The sequence below is a fragment of the Phaseolus vulgaris genome, chromosome 1 (genome assembly GCF_051622355.1).
Source record: "Phaseolus vulgaris cultivar YP4 chromosome 1, ASM5162235v1, whole genome shotgun sequence".
In the NCBI taxonomy this organism is placed as follows: domain Eukaryota; kingdom Viridiplantae; phylum Streptophyta; class Magnoliopsida; order Fabales; family Fabaceae; genus Phaseolus; species Phaseolus vulgaris.
The window spans coordinates 32,651,016-32,670,860 of NC_143498.1; the positions used below are offsets into that span (position 1 = coordinate 32,651,016).

The 19,845-nt window shown below is 39.9% G+C and overlaps 1 protein-coding gene across 1 annotated transcript; it reads right to left on the reverse strand.

The window, feature by feature from the left end:
• Nucleotides 1-15,529: 15,529 nt before the first annotated feature.
• Nucleotides 15,530-16,003, reverse strand: LOC137815824 (uncharacterized). The gene has a single exon (XM_068618937.2). The coding sequence runs from the start codon at nucleotides 16,001-16,003 to the stop codon at nucleotides 15,530-15,532; it is 474 nt and encodes a 157-aa protein (XP_068475038.2).
• Nucleotides 16,004-19,845: the final 3,842 nt, after the last annotated feature.

Genomic DNA, 19,845 nt, shown 5'->3' on the forward strand with positions numbered 1-19,845 from the left:
TGTGGGGGCACAAACCTAGCGCGCATTTGATCCTTTAAAGAGTTCCAAGAGTCCACGGGAGGACCCTTGTGATAGATAATGTCCTTTACAACACCATGCCACCATTTCATGGCATAATCACTAAACTCTAAGGTGGCTAGCTTAAGCTTGTGTTCATCTTGGATCTCATGGATCTCAAATATTTGTTCACACTTAGCCTCCCAATCTAAATACACATTAGGATCACTAGAGCCAATGAAACAAGGAAGCTTGACCGAAGGTAGCCTAGCCTTTGTATCTTGGTAGTATCCAACTCCACGATGATGTCTCTCCCCTTGGTTGTGATGTCTATGTCCATGGAATTGAGCTGGTGTTTGCCTTCTCCTATGGTCCTCCTCACGGCCAAAGTCATTTGAAGAACCTCTTGATGAAGGTCTATGTGAATGATGCCCACCATTGATAAAGTGAGATGGCCTAGCTTGTTGCACCTCCATCTTTTCCAATTTTTCTTCCAAACGTCGAATGGTGCGTTGAGCTTCATGCAATTCACCAAGGACTGAAGCTTTGGAAGGAGAGTGCTGCTTGTAAGATTCACCACTTGAATAGCCAGCCATTTGCAAATGAAAACAGCAAACACAAAAAACAGCAAACAAGTTAAGAAATAAAGTTAGCAAAAATTAATTTGGCAACCAAATTGCCGAAGTGAAACTGGCCTGAAAATCACTCTCAAAGAAATAATGTCCCTGCACCAAGCTGATCTTGAGGCCTTAGGAATCCTCAAATGAAAGATGTCAAAGCAAGGCACACCAATCTCAAAGCCAACCACAACAAAACCAATGAAGCAATAAAGACAAACAAGAAAAGGTATAAGCAATAAAAGGCTATAACAAAAGGAATACTAGATGTATGACAAACTCAAAGAGTAATGAATAAAACACAAGCAAGAAAATAAGGAACTCAATGAAAAAGTAGGCACACAAAAGAATACTTAAAGAAAAGCACTAGAGTAGATGAAGAAAACAAAAACAGAGCTACTGGAAAATATTTTTATGCAAACTGTGCTTGATGTTCACTGATTTAACTGGAACGATATAAAGTGAACTGGATTATGAAATTTTAACCACAGAAACTTCAAGATCTTAGCTCAAAAATGGCACTGGAATTACGCAAAAACAGTAAGCCAATTAATTGAGATAAATTTTTCAAAATCGCTGCCAGATTACCGTATTTTTTTCGGGAGAATTGTACACTTTATGTATTTTATTTATCATTTTTTTGTGTACTTTGAATTTTTGAGTACTTCTTTTTTCTACTCTTTTCTAACACTTTGAAGAACACAAATACAGAATTTCAGAATTTTCCAGTGAGTAAATCAATTGCAATAAGGAAAAACAGTAAGCACGTTTTCAGAAAAACAGAGGAATCCTAACAGGAATGAAAAACAGAATTAAGAACTAGCAAAGACATAATCGAAAAATGATGTATAGGAACTTGTATAGGTCTAAAATACAAGTATGAACTCAATCTAAAACAGAAAATGCACAAAGGATCAAATATCAAACTCAGAAAATTATATGACACCAAAGCAAGAAACAAAAAATTCAATAAAAGTACTACAAGAAGTGATGACAATTATGGAAAAACATGACTAGGACAAAACTTGTATGGATTCAAAAAGGAAAATACTCAAACATATGATAGGCACAATTAAGAAAACAGCAAGAAAACTCAAAATAAGCCTAAAAACAGAAATGTAAACAACAAGAATTATAGAGCTCTTGAATTAAAGTGCAACACAACTCAAAAATTAAACAAGAACACACTTAAACTCTAGATACCACATGATATGATTCCAATAGCACAATATGAATTATTCTTGACATTCTTAGGAATCATCTTGAGTTGGATATGAGATAGGCACTTTATGATAGAATTGGATCAAGGTTCTATGTTCAAGAACTCACCAAGACTAGTACCAAAACCCAAACTCATATGGAAGTTCCATGTATTGTCAAATTGAATAAAAAAACAACAACTAAAAGAAGAAGAATCAAAGATGAACGGCAGAAAGTAAATGACCGAAGCAAAAAGCAATAGAAGCTAGAAAACCGAACTGAAAAAGCAAAGGAAACAAGCTAAAACATGAACATAAAAAGAGAAGGAAGGAAGGAGAAGAGAAAGCTCATGAAGATGGAGGAATGGTTGGATGATCACGCCACTTAGAGGATGGAGACTCCAAGATGAGTGTGCTATGCCGCCACTTGAGGTAACCAAGAACTCTCAAGATAAGACCAAGTGAGGAAGGCACAAAGCTCTCCAATTCTCTCTCAAATTGAGTAGAGTTTCTCTAATTCAAAATTCAAATCTGAAAAATACAAAGGCAGCACCTTAATTTATAGCCTAGAGGTGCTGAAATGCAAAGCTAATTAAATTCAAAATTCCCCCCCAAATTACATGAAAGTGGCGCCAATCCTAGAGCATGAGGAAGGTGTGACTTCCTCTCTTAGTTTGGCACCTCCCTATTACATCTACACCTCCCTACTAAACGCACACCCCCCTAAGACTCCTGATCTAAAAAACCTAAAGATGCTTTTACAAAAGAGGTTTCTTATGTTTCCCTCTAAGCACCTTCAAACAAAGAAATTACAAAAAGAGAAAACAAACGTCCATTAGCTCCTAAAGCCTTGAACATGCTCCTTGTAAGCCTTTGAGGTGGGCTTTGATCTCCATGAGCGTCCTCCATTTGAGCCTCAACCTCTTCTTGCTCTTGATGATTGGCCTCCATGTCCACTTGAGCTTGATCTCCATCACTCACCCTCACTGCAATCGTTCCCTTCTCAACCTCATTTCGTAAACCCTCACCCTCACTCTCATCGCAATCGTTCCTGATGGAAGAGGCCCAAGCCCATGATAGAAGAAGCCCAAGCCCAAGTCCAAATACAAGTTCAACTTCAGTTCAAGCCCAACAAATAGAAGATCTGGGCCAACTAAGCATCATTGGATGTCTCTTTTTGTAAATTACTTTTGAGTAGTTTTTAGTAGAACATAAAAGGAGGTGTAGATATAGATATAAGAGATGCAAATGTATAAAGATAAGTCACAGCTTCCATGTGACATAAAAAGAAGGTGTAGGTGTAGATTTAGGAGGTGCCAAAGAAAGAAACCAAGTCACACTTTCCTTGTGACTAGGAATTGGCACCAAATTCAAATGCTTCTCATTTGAATTTCCCTCCACTTTCATTTGAGTTTTCAGCCCTCTAAACACTATAAATAAGAGGGCTTGGCTCATGTAATTTCAAGATTAATCATAAGAGTGAATTGCTGCCAAATTTGTGCCAATCTCACTCCTTGTCTCCTACCTCTCTAGGATATACAATTGATCTTCAAACCTTCATTCTACCAAGTGAGATGGCCTCACCACTCACTTTCCACACCTAACTTGCACCTTCAAGGAGTTCACATCTCTTAGGAGATCCTTGCACGCCTCATCCATGAGCTTCCGCCACCAACAATGCAAGTTTCTAGCACAACATGAAGGCACTCTTCCATCAGTTCCTTTCTCACTCGCAGTCGTTTTTGTAGAACATGGGAGCTTTGATGTTTCAAATCCATGATGAAGGTTGAAGTTGTGCTGCTTTTGGTTTGGGTTTAGTCTAGGGTGTTTAGAATCTTTGTAAAGATCTTTCCTAGTCCCTTGCACAAGCTTGCTCAATCTGTTTTAAAAAGAGAAAAGTATTTTTCTAAGCAAAGAGAAAACAACCGGTTGAATCCTCAAAATAATCGGTTGTTTGTCACTTTGCTTGTTTGAAGGTTTTAAAGTTGTTTTTGCCTTGGTTAAATAACCGCCTAACCAATTCAACCGGATAAAACGTCTTTTCAACCGGTTGATTGTAACATTTCATAATAGCTTTTTGAAAACCTATTAATCTGTTTTGGATGTGAATCAAAACTGTTTTGGCTCATAAATGCTGCCTAGAACGAATAGTTTTGAGGGCTATAAATATGGCTTTTCTTTTAAAACAAAAGACAAGAAGTTTTCAAATACAATGAGATTGAGATTGGTTTTGAAAGAATTTTTTCAAAAGTTTGGAAGATTGCTGAATAGTTGTGCACTGGTTCAAGGTCTGATCATAGGAGCTTTCTGATTCCTGTAAACTCAGGTGTAATATGTTCCTTTCATGATTCTTGTATTTGTTCTTTCATAAACTTGTAAGTGTGTGGAAATCCTTTAAAGTTAGAGGTTGTTCTGGCTAAAGGTGTGTGTTTGCAAAGAGGGTGAGTGGTTCTTGTGGTCTCAAGATCACCTCTTTGTGGTTCTATAAATTGTAATATGTGAGTGATTACTAGTGGAACCCAGTGCTTGTTTTGGGAAATGGATGTAACTCAACGTTGAGTGAACCAGTATAAAATTGGCTGAGTAAATTTCTCTCTCACTCACTCCTTATAAACTGTTTTTTTTTTAATTATGCTTTTGCTGCTGCTTTAAACAACCAGTTAAAACGAAGTTTCAATCGATTGAAATTTTGAAAACAGTTTCTTAATCATTGTTTGATTGCTTTCCTTGATTGCTTAATCTGTGAATTGTGTTAAATCTTCATTCTTATTCAATCTTTGTGAAAATCTTTGATAAACAATTCACCCCCTCTTGTTTAACCCATTAATTCTTACAGTTTTCACTCGCATTCGTGCTTCTCGTAGTCGTTCTCACCGAAAAATCATTCTCATAACCCTTATATTATCACTTTCACCGCAACCCTTATCTTGTCACTCTGATCGTAACCCCTCTTCTCACCCTCATACTGAAAACCCCTCTTCTCAGTGCAATTTATGGCTGCCATTACCACCGCTTTTCGCAAGAGGTACGTCATCGGCAATATATTTTCGTGTGTACGCATGTTTGTCGAATATGATTTTGAAATTGGGTGAAATATGATTTTAATATATTGGTAAAGTTTCGTGTAAATGTCCTTATACATTTATTTTTCTGTAAAATGAATTGCAGGGTTGTAGTTGATTATAGTGAAGGCAAAGAACTCTCTGCTACTGTTAAAAACATTTAGGTATGTAGTTATTGTATGTATTGTTCAGCTGTTATCTATCTTGTTATTAAACTGCTCTACTTAATTGGACATGAACCTTCTCGTCGTATTTATGATTTTTCTGCCAATAACGATCTCATTAGATTTCTCAAGACCATTCAAGACTCTGGCTTCTATTCTGTTCTTCTCATTGGTCCATATGTTTGTGCCGAATGGAACTCTGAGTGGGTACATTATTTTACCACCCTTTTATTTTAATCTCTACTATCATATTTTTCTAAGAGTTTATAATTCTTTTTCATCTTTCAGAGGGATTCCTGTATGGGTTTACAATCTACCCAGTGTCGAGATTAGGACTCTCAACAGTGTGTTTATGGTAATATTTATAATTTTCTTTTTATTTTTTATGTAATCTTATCCAAAATATATCAGTGTTGTTGACTTCTTTTTATTTTCTTTTCAACTTAAAAATGAAATGCAAAATTCACTACTTTGATCGTCGATATGGTAAAAAAAAGAGAAACTTTTTGCTTCTCAAGGTGGTCCCATAATTCTCACTCTGGTACTTTTTTTTCGATCTTCTTATTGGAATGAGAATGGTTCCATTTTTTAAAGTGTTTAGTAGCGATAACATGGTGAATGATATTTTAGATCGAAAATGAATACGGTAACGTAATTTCACATTATGGAGAAGCGGGAAAGGCTTACATAAATTGGTGCGCAAACATGGCTGAGTCCTTCAACGTTGGAGTTCCATGGATCATGTGCCAGGAGTCCGATGCTCCTAAGCCAATGGTATTTTCTTATACATTTTATGTTTTAGAGTAAAATACTTAATATACATGTGAAGTCAAATACTTAATATTTTTTCAATTTTCATTCGTAGATCAATACTTGCAATTGTTGGTACTGCGACAACTTGGAATCCAATAGTCCTGGCAGTCCTAAAATGTGGACCGAAAATTGGGTTGGCTGGTACGTCTGAATTTCTTCCTCAAATTCTCATTTTTTGAAAGAAAAATTATTAGTTTTATCTCACATTTTCATCATTAGAGCTTATATCTATGCTTTTATTTTTTGTTAAATTTAAGGTTCAAGAATTGGGGTGGCAAAGATCCTGACAGAACTGCCGAAGATGTTGCCTACTCTGTGGCTAGTTTTTCCAATCCGGTGGTACATTCCAAAATTATTACATGGTAACAACAATTAATAGTTGAAAACATCAATCATCATTTATGGTGTCTCTAATCTTAGTTAATTTATACTAAAGTGTGTTCATGTTTTGCTTTTGTTTAGTATTGTTCTTGCCGGTTGACTCGGTCGTCGTTGACTTCAAGGCAGGCAGTGGCTCCTCCTATCTATGGTGGTTTCTGTGCTCACTTCTGGATGCTAGAGAGCGACTCCGTTGACACAGAGGGGACCCTATCTGTTGATTGCACTCCGACGATCAAGTTAACCGGCAAGAACATTTGGCGCCTACCGTGGGGCTTGATAAAACTAGGTCCTACCCACAATCGTGTTGAGAGCCATCCAACAACATGAGGAGTACGAGAGAATGCGCAGTTGCACTAGAAAAGGGAGACGGCGTCACCATGCAACAACTCATGGAGACCATACGTGCTCTCCAGCAAGCAGTGGCGGCGTCCAAGGCTGATCAGGACAGGATTTTGGCCGAAGTTCAGGCTGAACAAGCGGCCAGCCAGGACCGATTCCAGCTCGACTTGGCCGCGTCGCAAGCAAACAATGAAGAGCCGTGACGTTCCAATGAGGAGCTGCACAGAGACTTGAAGTGCATGGGGGAGCGCACCAACGATGAGGCAAACCCACCTATTACTGTTAGGGCTCACCCCATGCCTTTTTCCCAGACAATTATGGATACGATGGTACCAGCTAGTTTCATGGTGTCGAAAATCACCTTCACATATGTTGAAGACTCGGAGGCCCACATCACAGCTTTCCACACCCAGATGATGATCTTAGGAGGGACGGACGCCATGCACTGCAAGTTGTTCATAAGGACATTCTCAGGCACAACATTGGACTGGTTCATCAGCCTTCCTAACGGACACATCACCTCCTTCGACCATTTTGCGAACCTATTCAGAGAGCAGTTCGTTATCAACCAGGCTCCCCCTCCTTTTGACGTAAAACAGTACCAGGGAGAACCCTTGAAAGATTTCCTGAACCGATTTGGGGCGCTGGTGGTGAAGTTGCACACCACAGATGAAGCCATGGTGGTACACACGTGGGATCTTGTCAGGGCCCTTCAGTGATTCCCTGATAAGGTGTCGTCCTAAGACGTTTAATGAGATCCGTCGTCGAGCTGTATCCCACATCGGCGCAGAAGAGGAGTTGTCTGAAAAGTGTGGAAGTGTTGGCCCTGCCAGACCTAGGGGAACTGATCAACCTCGGTCCATGAGGGTACACGAGGCTGCGACAGAGAAGAAAGCCCCGGGAAAGCAACAACCACATGAGATGAGGAAGCCCCAAAGTAGGGCACGGACGAGGGAAGACGCACCCATCAGACACAACTTTCGAGTGGAACTCAAGGAACTGATTGTTATCCCTAACGTGGCGGATAGGCTGAAGTCACCCTCGAAGACCGACAGGAGACTAGGGCCTAGTAAAAACGCTTGGTGTGAGTTCCACCAAGCCTTTGGCCACAGCTTGCGCAACTGCTTACCGTTGGGGCACCAGTTAGACGAATAGGTGAAGAATGGCTTCTTGAAAGACTATCTACAAGAGCCGCATGGGGCTCAGACGACAGCAGCACCGACAGGAGATCAGGGGCACGAGGTGCCCATTCACAGGGAAATCAACACCATCTCTGGGGGGTTCTCAGAAGGAGGATGCACAGCCTCCCAGCGCAAGAAGTATGCCAGAGAGGTGATGGCAGTGGAGACGAAGGAGTCAGACCAGACCCTCAAGCTCGACCTCGTCTTCACCAAGGGCGACCTGTAAGACGTGGTCTCACACGACAATGACCTAGTGATGATCTCGGTGGTGACAGTGGGAAAAAGGGTACACCGTGTCCTCGTCGACCAAGGAAGCTTGGCCAATGTGATGTACTGGTCGACCTTCAACAAGCTACAATTGTCCCTAGACCAATTGAGGCCTTACAATGGCTGCTTATATGGTTTCGCTGGAGACCAAGTAGAGGTGTGTGGACACGTAGAGCTAAGCACAACCTTCACTAACGGCACAACTTCCCGCACTGTTAACATAAGGTATCTTGTTGTTAATGCTCCCTCAGCTTATAACATACTTTTGGGTAGGCCTGCTTTGAACAGGATTGGAGCAGTAGCCTCTATGAGGTATATGAAGATGAAGTTGCCTTCCCTTGAGGGAACGGTGATCACCATCAAGTCTGATCAGAAGGAGGCCAAAAAGTGCTACGAGAACAACCTCAAGACAAAGTGACGAGAATCAAAAAGATGCCATCAAGTCTGATCAGAAGGAGGCCAAAAAGTGTTATGAGAACAGCCTCAAGACAAAGTGATGAGAATCAAAAAGATGCTATTAATAGAAGAAATGGACAAGGGCCAAATCATTTAAAGTTCTTCTTATTATTCTTTGCAAAAGATGAAGCCCAAGCCCAAAGCCTAAGCCCAAGAAAGCCCAAGTCCAAACCATGAGGGGCAAGGCGAAGCATTAAATAAAATAACATCATTTGAATTAATTTTGTATAGTTGTAGGAGGTATGGATATTAAATAAAGAGTGTGAATAGTTAGTGGGTGTAGACGCATTTTAGGAGGTGCTGAAAATAGAAAGGAGTCACACTTACTTCATGACTAGATGGCGCCAATTTGCACTTGAATGTAGAGGGAACTTTGAGTTTCATTTGTGTTTCATTTCAGCCCTCTTCTATTATAAATAGAGAGGTTGGGCTCTTGTAAATTCAGATTTGGATAATTGATATAGAGAAACTCTACTCATTTTGAGAGAGCATTTTGTGAGATTTTGATCTCCTTACCATAGTCTCATCTTGTGTGCCATTGGAGAGCTACAAGTGGCGGCTTCCTTCACTCATCTTGGAACGCCATCACCAAGTGGCATGATCATTCTCCAATTCCATTCCAATCGGTCTTCAACCATCTAAGTCATAATCATTTTCGTCTCCTTTGCTGTTTTCATTCGGTAGTTTCAACTTTTAAGTCCTGTTCTTCAATTTGTACCATTTAGTTTGGTTCTTATGTTGTTCTTGAGTTTCTAATCGATTCATTGTGTTCTTTGGATGATTTTAATCGATAGATATGTTTCCTCTTTCAATTCTGTCCAGTTTTAGTTAATTACATATTTCAATTGTGTTTCTATTTGTGTTTTTGATTTGTTCTTGTTTTCCTTTCAATTCCGCCAAGTGTTTCTGATAAGGACATGACACTCATTGTTCAATGAGTTTGGCTTCTCTTTTAGATGGCATTATCCTCCATTGAGATGACCTTAAGCCTCCTTAAATGTTGTGTATCTTGTTAGTGTCAATCCAACTCATCATGTGGTATCTAGAGCTATGGTTGTGTGCAAAATTGTTTTTGAGTTGCTGGACACTTTGATTCTGTTTTTGTGATAAGTGATTTTGTTTTCTGTTTTATTTTGAGTCTTTCTTGCTGTTTTAATTGTTGGTAATTCATTATGCTTGAGTCATTTTAATTTTTGAATCCATACATGTTTTGTCAAGTCATGTTTCTCCTAATATGTCAACAATTCTTTGTAGTACTTTTCTTGTAATTTTAGTTGCTTGATTTTGTTTTTTTCTTAATTGAGTACAGTTTTTGTGTTTCTGTTTTTGATCCTTTGGTGCATTTTATTTTTAGTATTGAGTTCATGCTTGTGTATTAGATCTATACAAGTTCTTAAACATCAATTATATTGTGTCTTTTGAAGTTCTTCATTCTGTTTTTCATTCCAGAATGAGCATTTTCATCTGTTTTAAACCTTTCTCAGTCTATGCTTGAAAATCACATTCTGTCAACATGTTGCAGAAAAACAACCGATTGTTTCCTCGAAACAACTGATTGTTTCTTCTCTGATAGCACTGAGAAAGAGTTGAATTAATTTCTCTGTGCATTCTGTCTATTGCAGATCTCAATAATGAAAGGATCTTGAGTCAATAAAGCAGTCTTGAAATTCTGATTGTGTTCTGGAGGAAGTTACAAGATGTCATAAAGGAATATATTCCATATCTTGGAAATTCAAGAGCCTTTATGTCTAGTCAAAGATCACATGTGCTGACCATGTGTTTTTCTGCTCTTTTCTAACGTTTTCTGTGCAGTGCTTGGACCAATCTCTCATCTTGAAGACTGAAACCCACAATCACCAAAGGATCAAAGAAAGTATCTGATTTGCTATAAAATCAGTTGCAGCTGTTTTCTTTCACAAAAACAACCAATTGAGCCATCTCTTGCAACTTCTCTTTCTCTCTTTGTGTGTGAGCCTTTGCCTCTTTTTTCTACTGTCATGGAGTCCACTTCACCTGATGGAGATCAAGTAAGAGAGGATTTCACTAATGGAGGAAGAGGCCATCCATCCAAACATTTAAAGTTCTTCCTTCTAGTCTTCTAAAAAATTAAAGAAGAAATAAATAAAGAGAGGGTCAAGCCCAAAGCCAACAAGAAGACTACAAGCATTCAAGAATGGGCTCCAATTAATATCTTTCTTTATAGTTTCTTTTGTATAAAATTGAAAAACATATAGAGTAGTGTTTAGGAAGGTGCTAAAGAGGGAAAACTAAGACACCTCCTTTGTATAGCACCTTTAGGCGTTAGTTTTTAGGAAAGATCTAGAAAAGTGCCTCTTCACTCTCCTTTAGGCGCTAGAATACGAAGAGTTAGAAGGTCACCTTTCAAAGCTTCTCTTGTAAGCTTCCCTTGTACTTGTGTCTGGTCCTCCTCTCTATAAAAAGAAGGCTTAGGTCTTTGAATTAATAAGATTGATTTTGTGAGTATTGAACCTCTCCCAAATTGGTAAGTGAATTGAGAGAGACTTGTGTCTTCTTCTCTTCTCGTCTTATCTTGAGTGAATTCTTGGTCTCTCAAGTGGCGGCAACAACACTCATCTTGAAGCCAATCATCCTTCAAGTGGCGACAACAACACTCATCTTGAAGCCACTCATCCTTCAAGTGGCGTGCACATTTCCAAGAGCTCCAACCACATAAGTGTCCTTGTTCTTTTCATCTCCTTCTTCCATTTCCATTCCAAAACAAACTCTAAAACAAGTCTTTGTTGTTTCTTGATATTTCAATCTGTAGAACTTGTTTGTCTTGGGTTTTTATTCGATAGTTTCATTTGGTTTGTTGTTCTTGTGGTTTTAATTGTGTTTCCTTGAGTTTTAATCGGTGCATTTGTGTTGTTTCTTGTTTCAATCAGTTCATATGTCCAAAAATGGGTTTCTAAGAGAGTTTGGCTTGGTTACTTGTGTTTTGGTGAGTTCTTGAATGACAAGAACATTAATCCAATTCTTAAAAAGTGCCTAATCATATTCCAACTCTTGTTGAATCCATAACATGTTCATATCATATCTCCATCATGTTATTGGAATCATATCACCACCTACATTAAAGAGGATCAAAACAAGGGTAGAAAGGTCAGGAGGGAGGCTTGAGGGCTGGTTTTCAGGGGATAATGAGCTTATTGAGAGGTATCGCTTTGAGACAAGCACAAAAGTGATCAACAATCCAAAAGTTTCCTCCTTTGATTGGTTGAAAAGCCAAAAGCTGGACAATGTGAGAAAGCTTCTCAAGGATCAGTTGCTTAAAAGATTTTTGGAGATGAAGGGAAACATTTGTCCAAATTTGATTCGGGTATTCTACACAAACCTAAAGTTTGAAGGAAACAACCCTGTTTCACATGTTAAAGGTGTAGACATGGAGATCACCCATGATTTATGGGCTGCTGTAACTGGATTGAAATATGTTGGTCTTAGAATCAATAAAGGTAATCTTGGAGTTGTGGAAGATTTCAACAAGGTTCAATACTACAAAATTTGTTTGAAGAATCAACAAGCACAAGTGAGAACTTGTTCTGTTGGAGGGTTAAAGTTAGATGAAAGGGTGTTAGCTCTCATTGTCACTTGGATTCTAACTCCAAGGGCGAGCAACCATTTTGTTTTAACAGAAGAAGATCTTGTTTATATCTACTGCATCATGAAGAAGATCAAGATCAATTGGATTCATATCATCAAAGAACATATGCAAAAATCCATGAGGTTAAATGACTACCACTATCCCTATGCTGTTTTAATCTCTAAATTCTTACTCTATTTTGAAGTGAATCTAGAAGATGAAACCTCTGAGTTGGTTAAATCAACACAAGAAGTGAACAATGGTTCACTAAGCAAGATGGGATTCACCAAGATAAATGGAAGATGGGTGAGTAAAGATGGTGATCATGGTGGTTCATCAAGTGTTGCAGCTGCTGATCTTGATGAAAAAGATCAAGCTACTGATATGGATATCCACAATGAAGAACAACCTGCAACTAACTTTGATGCTGGAACAAGTGCAGGACATCAAGGGGATGAGATTCCTTCTATGTCTTCTTTTGAAAGATACATGGTGGATAGACTTGATGGCTTTGCTGAAAATCAAAGAAATCTCCATGATCTTTGTGTGACCAATTTCCAGAGCATTAACAACAGATTCCAGAGCATGGACACTCGCTTTCAGACCCTGGATGAACAGATTGAAGCTGTTCAGAACCATATCTTTGAGCTGCAATATGGCAAGGATGACTGAAGAAAAACAACCAGTTGAATGCTCGAAACAACCGATTGTTTTTGCTCTGTAATAGTTTTATTGCTATTTCTTTTAAATTCTTTTTTATGTGAAACAATTTATGTTTTATCTCTTCTTATAGTCTATTTGTGAAGACAAATAGGGGGAGATTTTATGTTGTGTTGTCTTAAGGTCTGCAACCTCTATCTGTTGTTTTGGTTAAGCAAAACACAAGATTTATGTGATATTCTAACCTGCTGCCATAGATGTTGTATATTTCTTAAAAATTGTTTTGCATGAACTACTTTAGATTCAAACAAGTCCAACACAAGCAACCAGGGATTTGTCTTCATCAAATAGGGGGACATTGTTGAATAAAGTGTGATCAAAAGCTTTGAAGAATCCAAATCCTAGCATTTGATGGAAGGCTGAAGTTGCTTGAAGTTGTTGTTGTGTTTTAGAGTAGAATTTGGGTAGTTTATCTTTGTAATCCACTCTTTGTTGAATCTAGAGCTTAAGTGTTTTCAAATCTTTTAAGTTTAAAGTATTTTTCAAACTAAGTGAAAAACAACATGTTGTTTTGTCCCAGATTGTTTTACTCTTAGGTGTTTTTGAAAAGGTTAAAAACTATTTTGGTTGGTTGACTTTCTGTCAAACCAAAACAATCGCTTGTTTTGTGAAATCAATCGATTGTTTGTTTGAAAATCTTAACATAATCTGTTTTGTTAGTTGAGTGTGCTTTAAATGATTTTCAAACTGAATGCGCTCCTGTTTTAAATGCTTTGACCAATCTTTGAAAGCTATAAATAGTTTGTTTATGTTTTATAACAAACAAGAAAAGAGAAAAACATATTTGAGTTTTTCAGAGATTGCTTTCAAGATTTGAGTTTTGACTTTTGAGCTTTGGTTTTCTCAAGAGAGAGTGGAATATGATTACATCTGTATTGATTTCAGTTCATTCTGTAACAAGTGTAATTCGTTCTGAATACTTTGTACATTTTGGTGTTGTAAAGCCAAGAAGGGTTGTGTGCTCTTGAGGTTGTCAAGATCAACATTCTTGGTGGGTGTGTTGAGCCAAAGGAAGTGTGTTTTTTAAGGGGATCAAGGTCTCTTCTTTGGTGGTTTTGTGTGTAATATGTAATTAATTGTTTAGTGGAATACCCAGTGGATTCTGGGGACTAGATGTAGCTCTTGGTTTAAGAATGAACCAGTATAAACGGTTTGTGTATCTCTTTCTTCCCTTAAACTCTTTTAAATTCAGTTGTTGTTGTTTTGCTAGTATAAACAACCGATTGTTTCGAAGAAACAACCGATTGTTTTTCTGGTGCTTTGCTGTTTTGAGCTTTGTTTCTTGGCTAACTGAATTCCTAATCTGGTTTCTTGCAAAGAGTTACATTCTAGCTTAAAAAGTTTTCGAAAACCCCCTTTAAACAATTCACCCCCCCTCTCGTTTAAGGCCATACATTCTAACAAATAGCTCTTCTGGGTTTGCTACATGTTGCTCCCTCTGCTGGGAGGTGACCACCATGTCATCTACATACGCTTGGACATTCCGCCCTAACATGGGTGCTAACACTCTGTCCATCAGCCTCTGGTAGGTGGCACCTAATAATAACAAGACAGCTCTGTCATGAATGTTGTCTTGCACTCGTCCCTTGGGTGCATCATGATCTGGTTGTAACCAGAAAAGGCATCCAGGAAGTTGAGTAGTCTGCAACCGGACACACTGTCCACCAAAGCGTAAATGCTAGGCAGCGGGTAGGAGTCCTTTTTGCAGGCTTTGTTGAGGCCTGTGAAGTCTACGCACATCCTCCACTTCTCGTTAGCCTTCTTCACCAACCCCACGTTCGCCAACCACTTTGGGTACTGGATTTCCCTGATGTGGTCAGCGTTCAGTAACTTCTTGTCTCTTCTCGGAAGTCCTGACGCCTCTCCTCGTTGAATTTTTGTGTTCTCTAGCGAACAGGTCGGACATCGGAGTCCATGGTGAGACGATGACACAGGAAATTGGGGTCTATGCCAGGCATGTTTGAGGAAGACCAGGAAAATGCGTCTAGGTGCCGCGCTATGACTTCGGCGATCTGGTACTGAGTTGCAACTTGTTGAAGTTAGAGCAGAACATCACGGTCGAACTTCCTTGGTCTACGAGGACGTGATGCACCCTTCTCCCTGTTGTAACTACCGAAATCACCATTGGGTCATTGTCATGTTGTATGACGTTATGGCGATCGGCCTTGGTGAAGACGAGGTCGACATCGGGAGTCTGATTTGCCTCCTGTACCTCTACTGCCATCACCTCTTGTGCATATTTCTTCCACTGGGAGGCGGTGCATCCTCCTCCTGAAAATCCTCCAATGATGGTGTTGATTTCACCATGAATGGACACCTCGTGCCCCTGATCTATTCTGGCTATCACCAACGCCTGATCCTCTTGCGGCTCCTGGAGGGAGTCCTTTAAGAAGCCGTTTTTCACTAGCTCATCCAGTTGGTGTGCCAGGGCCAAGCAATTGCGTATGTGATGGCCATACACTTGGTGAAATTCGCACCAGGCGTTCTTGTTGGGCCCCATCTTTCTGTCGGACATTGGGGGTACCTTCAGTCTCGTCACTTTGTTAGGAATAGCGATCTGGGTCTCTCGGCGTGTGTGCTCCAGTTTGAGGCCTCTCATAAGGTTGTTGCTTCTCTGTCGTCGCCTCGTGCACCGTCATGGGTTGAGGTCAACCTGTCACTCGAGGTCGGACATGACCGACGAAGCCTTGTTTCTCCGTGACTCGATCCTTCGCGATGATGTGCGCCATGGCTTAACGCCTGATCCCACTGAACATCTTCGGGTAATACCTGAGCAACCATTCACTGAAAGGCCCTGATAGCATTCCCTTAGTGAAGGCGTGCACCATCATGGCCTCATCTGTGGGTTTTAACCTCACCACCTGGATCCCAAACCTGTTCAAGAACTCTTTCAAGGACTCTCCCTGGTATTGCTTTATGTCAAATTCATTGTAGGAGATTCGAGGGGGAGCCCTGTTGATGAGGTACTGTTCTCTGAACAGCGTCGTGAACTGGTAAAAGGTAATGATGTGTCCGTCAGGGACACTGACGAACGACTCCAACGCTGCGCCTGCTAATGTGCTCATCAGCATCTTGCAGTACACAATGTCAGATCCTTCTGGAAGCATCATCTGGGTGTGGAACGCTGTGAGATGAGCCTTTGGGTCCTCTACACCTGTGAAGGTGACCTTTGAGTCCAGAGACGTGATTGGCAACGCGGTATCCATAATCGCCTGAGAGAACGGCATCGGGTGTGCCCTAGGTGGTATGGGTGGGGCACACTCATCTATTGCGCGCTCTCCTGCCTGTTGTAAATTCCTGCGCAGTTCCTCATTGGTTTTGTGCAGTTACTCATTGATTCTGCGCAATTCCTCGTTATTTGCATGTGATGCAGCAATTTCAACCCCACCGCCTCTTGGAGGGCGCGCATGGTCTCCATGAGTTGTTGCATGGTAATGTTGTCCCCCCCAGCAGGTGCAGTACCTGGGGGCGCAGCAGATCCTTGCCTCGTACTCCTCATATTTTTAGTAAGAACTCTTAATACGATTGTGAGTTGGACCCTGTTTTAACAGGCCCCACGGTGGGTGCCAAATGTTCTCGCCGGTTGACGCGAATGGCAGCCTTTGGCCCTCCTATCTCCGCCTGAGAATCGTACTCCTTCATTTGAAGAATCTCTCACCTGCAAAGACAAAGGGCGCATTGACGCCCGTTTGTACTCCGACGATCAAATCAGTATTAGGGAAAAGAAACACCAAGTGTATAAAGTAGTTTCAGTCTTAGAAATTGATGTGATTCCAATAGCCACATAGAACAAGATTCTTGACACTTTGAGGAATCACCTTGAGCTGGAAAATATAGAGGCACTTTCTTAGAAGTTGGATCATGGTTCTAAGTCAAGAACTCACCAATAACAAGTACCAAATCCCAAACTCATTTGGATGAACCAAATATTGTCAAATTGAATCAACAAAGGAATTTAAAAAGAAGAGACCGAACAGAATTGAATCAAAATCAAATGTACCGAACAGAATTAAGAAACAAACAGAATATAGGTGCTGGAAAATTAGAAGAACCGAAACAACAGCAACTCAAAACACAAGGCAACATGAACAAATTGAAGAAGAAGAAAGGAAGGAGAAGAGAATGCTCATGAAGATGGAAGAATGGTTGGATGATCACGCCACTAGAAGTATGGATGCTCCTAGATGAGTGTGCAAGCCGCCACTTGAGGAAACCATGGTCCTTCAAGATAAGACTAGAGTAGAAGCTCAAAAGCTCTCCAAATGCTCACTCCAATTTTGAGTATAGTTTCTTTAGATGAATTCAAATCTGAATTTTACAAGGAAGGCACCTCTATTTATAGCCTAAGGTGCTGAAAAATGAAAGCTAAAACAATTCAAAATTCCCTCCAATTCAAACTAGAACCGGCGCTTATTTTGCCAAGCAAGGAAGGTGTGATCCTTTCCTTCACTTTGGCACCCCCTATTCTACTTCTACACCTATCTACTAATACACCCCCCTAAAGCTCCTAACTAAATCCTAAAAGATGCTATAACAAAAGAGGTTTCTAAGGTTTCCCTCTAAGCACCTTCAACTAAAGACACTACAAAAAGAGAAAATAAATGTCCTCTAGCTCCCAAGGCTTTGAACATGCTTCTTGTAATCCTTTGAGGTGGACTTTGACCTCCATGGGCGTCCTCCATTTGTGCCTCCACCTCTTCTTGAGCTTGATGAGTGGTCTCCATGTTCTCTTGAGCTTGATCTCCATCATACTCCCCGAGTTGGAGAGAATTCGACCACGAATTCTGGAGACCTACAGAAAAAGGAGTTAGATCGCTGACATTAAAAGTATGACTACCTAAGAATGTATCAGGCATATCTAACTCATAAGCATTGTTATTAATCCTCTTGAGGACTTGGAAAGGTCCATCCCCTCGAGGCATTAGTTTGGACTTCCTTTGAGTAGGAAAACGATCCTTCCTCAAATGAAGCCAAACCCAATCGCCCTCATCAAACAACAATGCTTTTCTCCTTTTATTGGCAAGTTCAGCATACTTGCCAACCTTCTTCTCAATTCGCTTCTTGATGTCTTTATGCAAAGTTTTCACAAAAGAAGCCTTTTCATCCCCATCTTTGCACAAGACATCTTCAAGAAGGGGAATAGGAAGAAGATCAAGAGGTGTTAGGGGATTAAATCCATAGACTACCTCAAAAGGAGAATGAGAGGTGGTAGAATTTACTACTCGGTTATATGCAAACTCAACATGGGGTAGTAAATTCTCCCACACTCTAGGATTCCCCGAAATAAAGCATCTCAATAGTTGTCCCAAAGTTCTATTCACCACCTCGGTTTGACCATCAGTTTGTGGGTGGCAAGTGGTAGAAAATAAAAGCTTAGTTCCAAGCTTGCCCCACAAGGTCTTCCAAAAGTGACTCAAGAACTTAGGATCTCTATCGGACACTATAGACCTAGGAATCCCATGCAAGCGAACCACTTCTTGGAAGAAGAGGTTTGCAATGTGGCATGCATCATCCACTTTGTGGCAAGGAATAAAGTGAGCCATCTTTGAAAAACGATCCACTACCACAAAAATGGAGTCCTTTCCCTTTGATGTCTTGGGTAAGCCTAAGATGAAATCCATAGATATATCTACCCAAGGCATTGAAGGGATAGGAAGAGGAGTATAAAGACCATGGGGATGCATTTTAGATTTAGCTTTGCGGCAAGCTATGCATTTATCACACAAGCTATGAACATGTTTATGCATATGAGGCCAAAAGAAATGTTCATGCAACACATCCAAAGTTTTAGCAACCCCAAAATGTCCCATTAAGCCCCCCTCATGAGCTTCTCTAACAAGAGATAATCTAATAGAGCATTGGGGAACACAAAGACGTTTTCCCTTAAAAAGAAAGCCATCTTGAATAAAAAAATCTTTGTGTCCTCCCTTAAGACACTCTTGATAGAGGAGAGAAAAATCAAGGTCATCATGATAAAGTTCCTTAATGTGATCAAAACCAAGATATTGAGAGGTTAAAAGATTTAGCAAGGTGTATCTTCTAGAAAGAGCATCCGCCACAATATTTATTTTGCCTTGCTTGTGTTTGATCACATAAGGAAATTGCTCAATGAATTCCACCCACTTAGCATGCCTCTTGTTAAGTTTGTTTTGGCTTTTCAAATATTTAAGAGATTCATGATCACTATGTATCACAAACTCTTTGGGAAAAAGATAGTGTTGCCAAGTAAACAAAGCCCTAACAAGTGCATATAATTCCTTATCATAGGTGGAATAGTTGAGATGACTTCCCTTCAATTTCTCACTAAAATAGGCTATGGGGTGGCCCTCTTGAAGGAGAACAGCCCCAATACCTATGCTTGAAGCATCACACTCAATCTCAAATGTCTTAGTGAAATTAGGAAGGGCCAAGATGGGAGCATTAGTCAATTTTTCTTTCAAAGTATCAAAAGCATTTTGTTGTGCTTCTCCCCAATGAAAGACCACATCCTTTTTCACTATGTCATTGAGTGGTGCGGCAATGGTACCAAAGTTTGGGACAAATCTTCTATAGAAAGAAGCAAGCCCATGAAAACTTCGGACCTCATTCAAAGATTTCGGTGTAGGCCAATTTTGAATGGCCACCACCTTTGTTTTGTCCACATGGACCCCTTTACAACTCACAACAAACCCTAGGAATTCTATATGATCAAGAGCAAACATACATTTAGCAAGGTTAGCATACAAATGTTCCTTCCTAAGGGTTTCCAAAACTTGCCTAACATGCAACCTATGATCATTCAAAGATAAGCTATAAATGAGAATGTCATCAAAGTAAACCACAACAAACTTACCAATGAAAGGTCTAAGAACATGATGCATGAGGCGCATGAAGGTACTTGGTGCATTAGTTAAACCAAAAGGCATAACTAACCACTCATATAAACCAAAGTTGGTCTTAAAAGCCGTCTTCCATTCATCACCCGGTTTGATACGGATTTGATTGTAGCCGCTTTTAAGATCAATCTTTGAAAAGATTTTAGAACCATGTAATTCATCCAACAAATCAT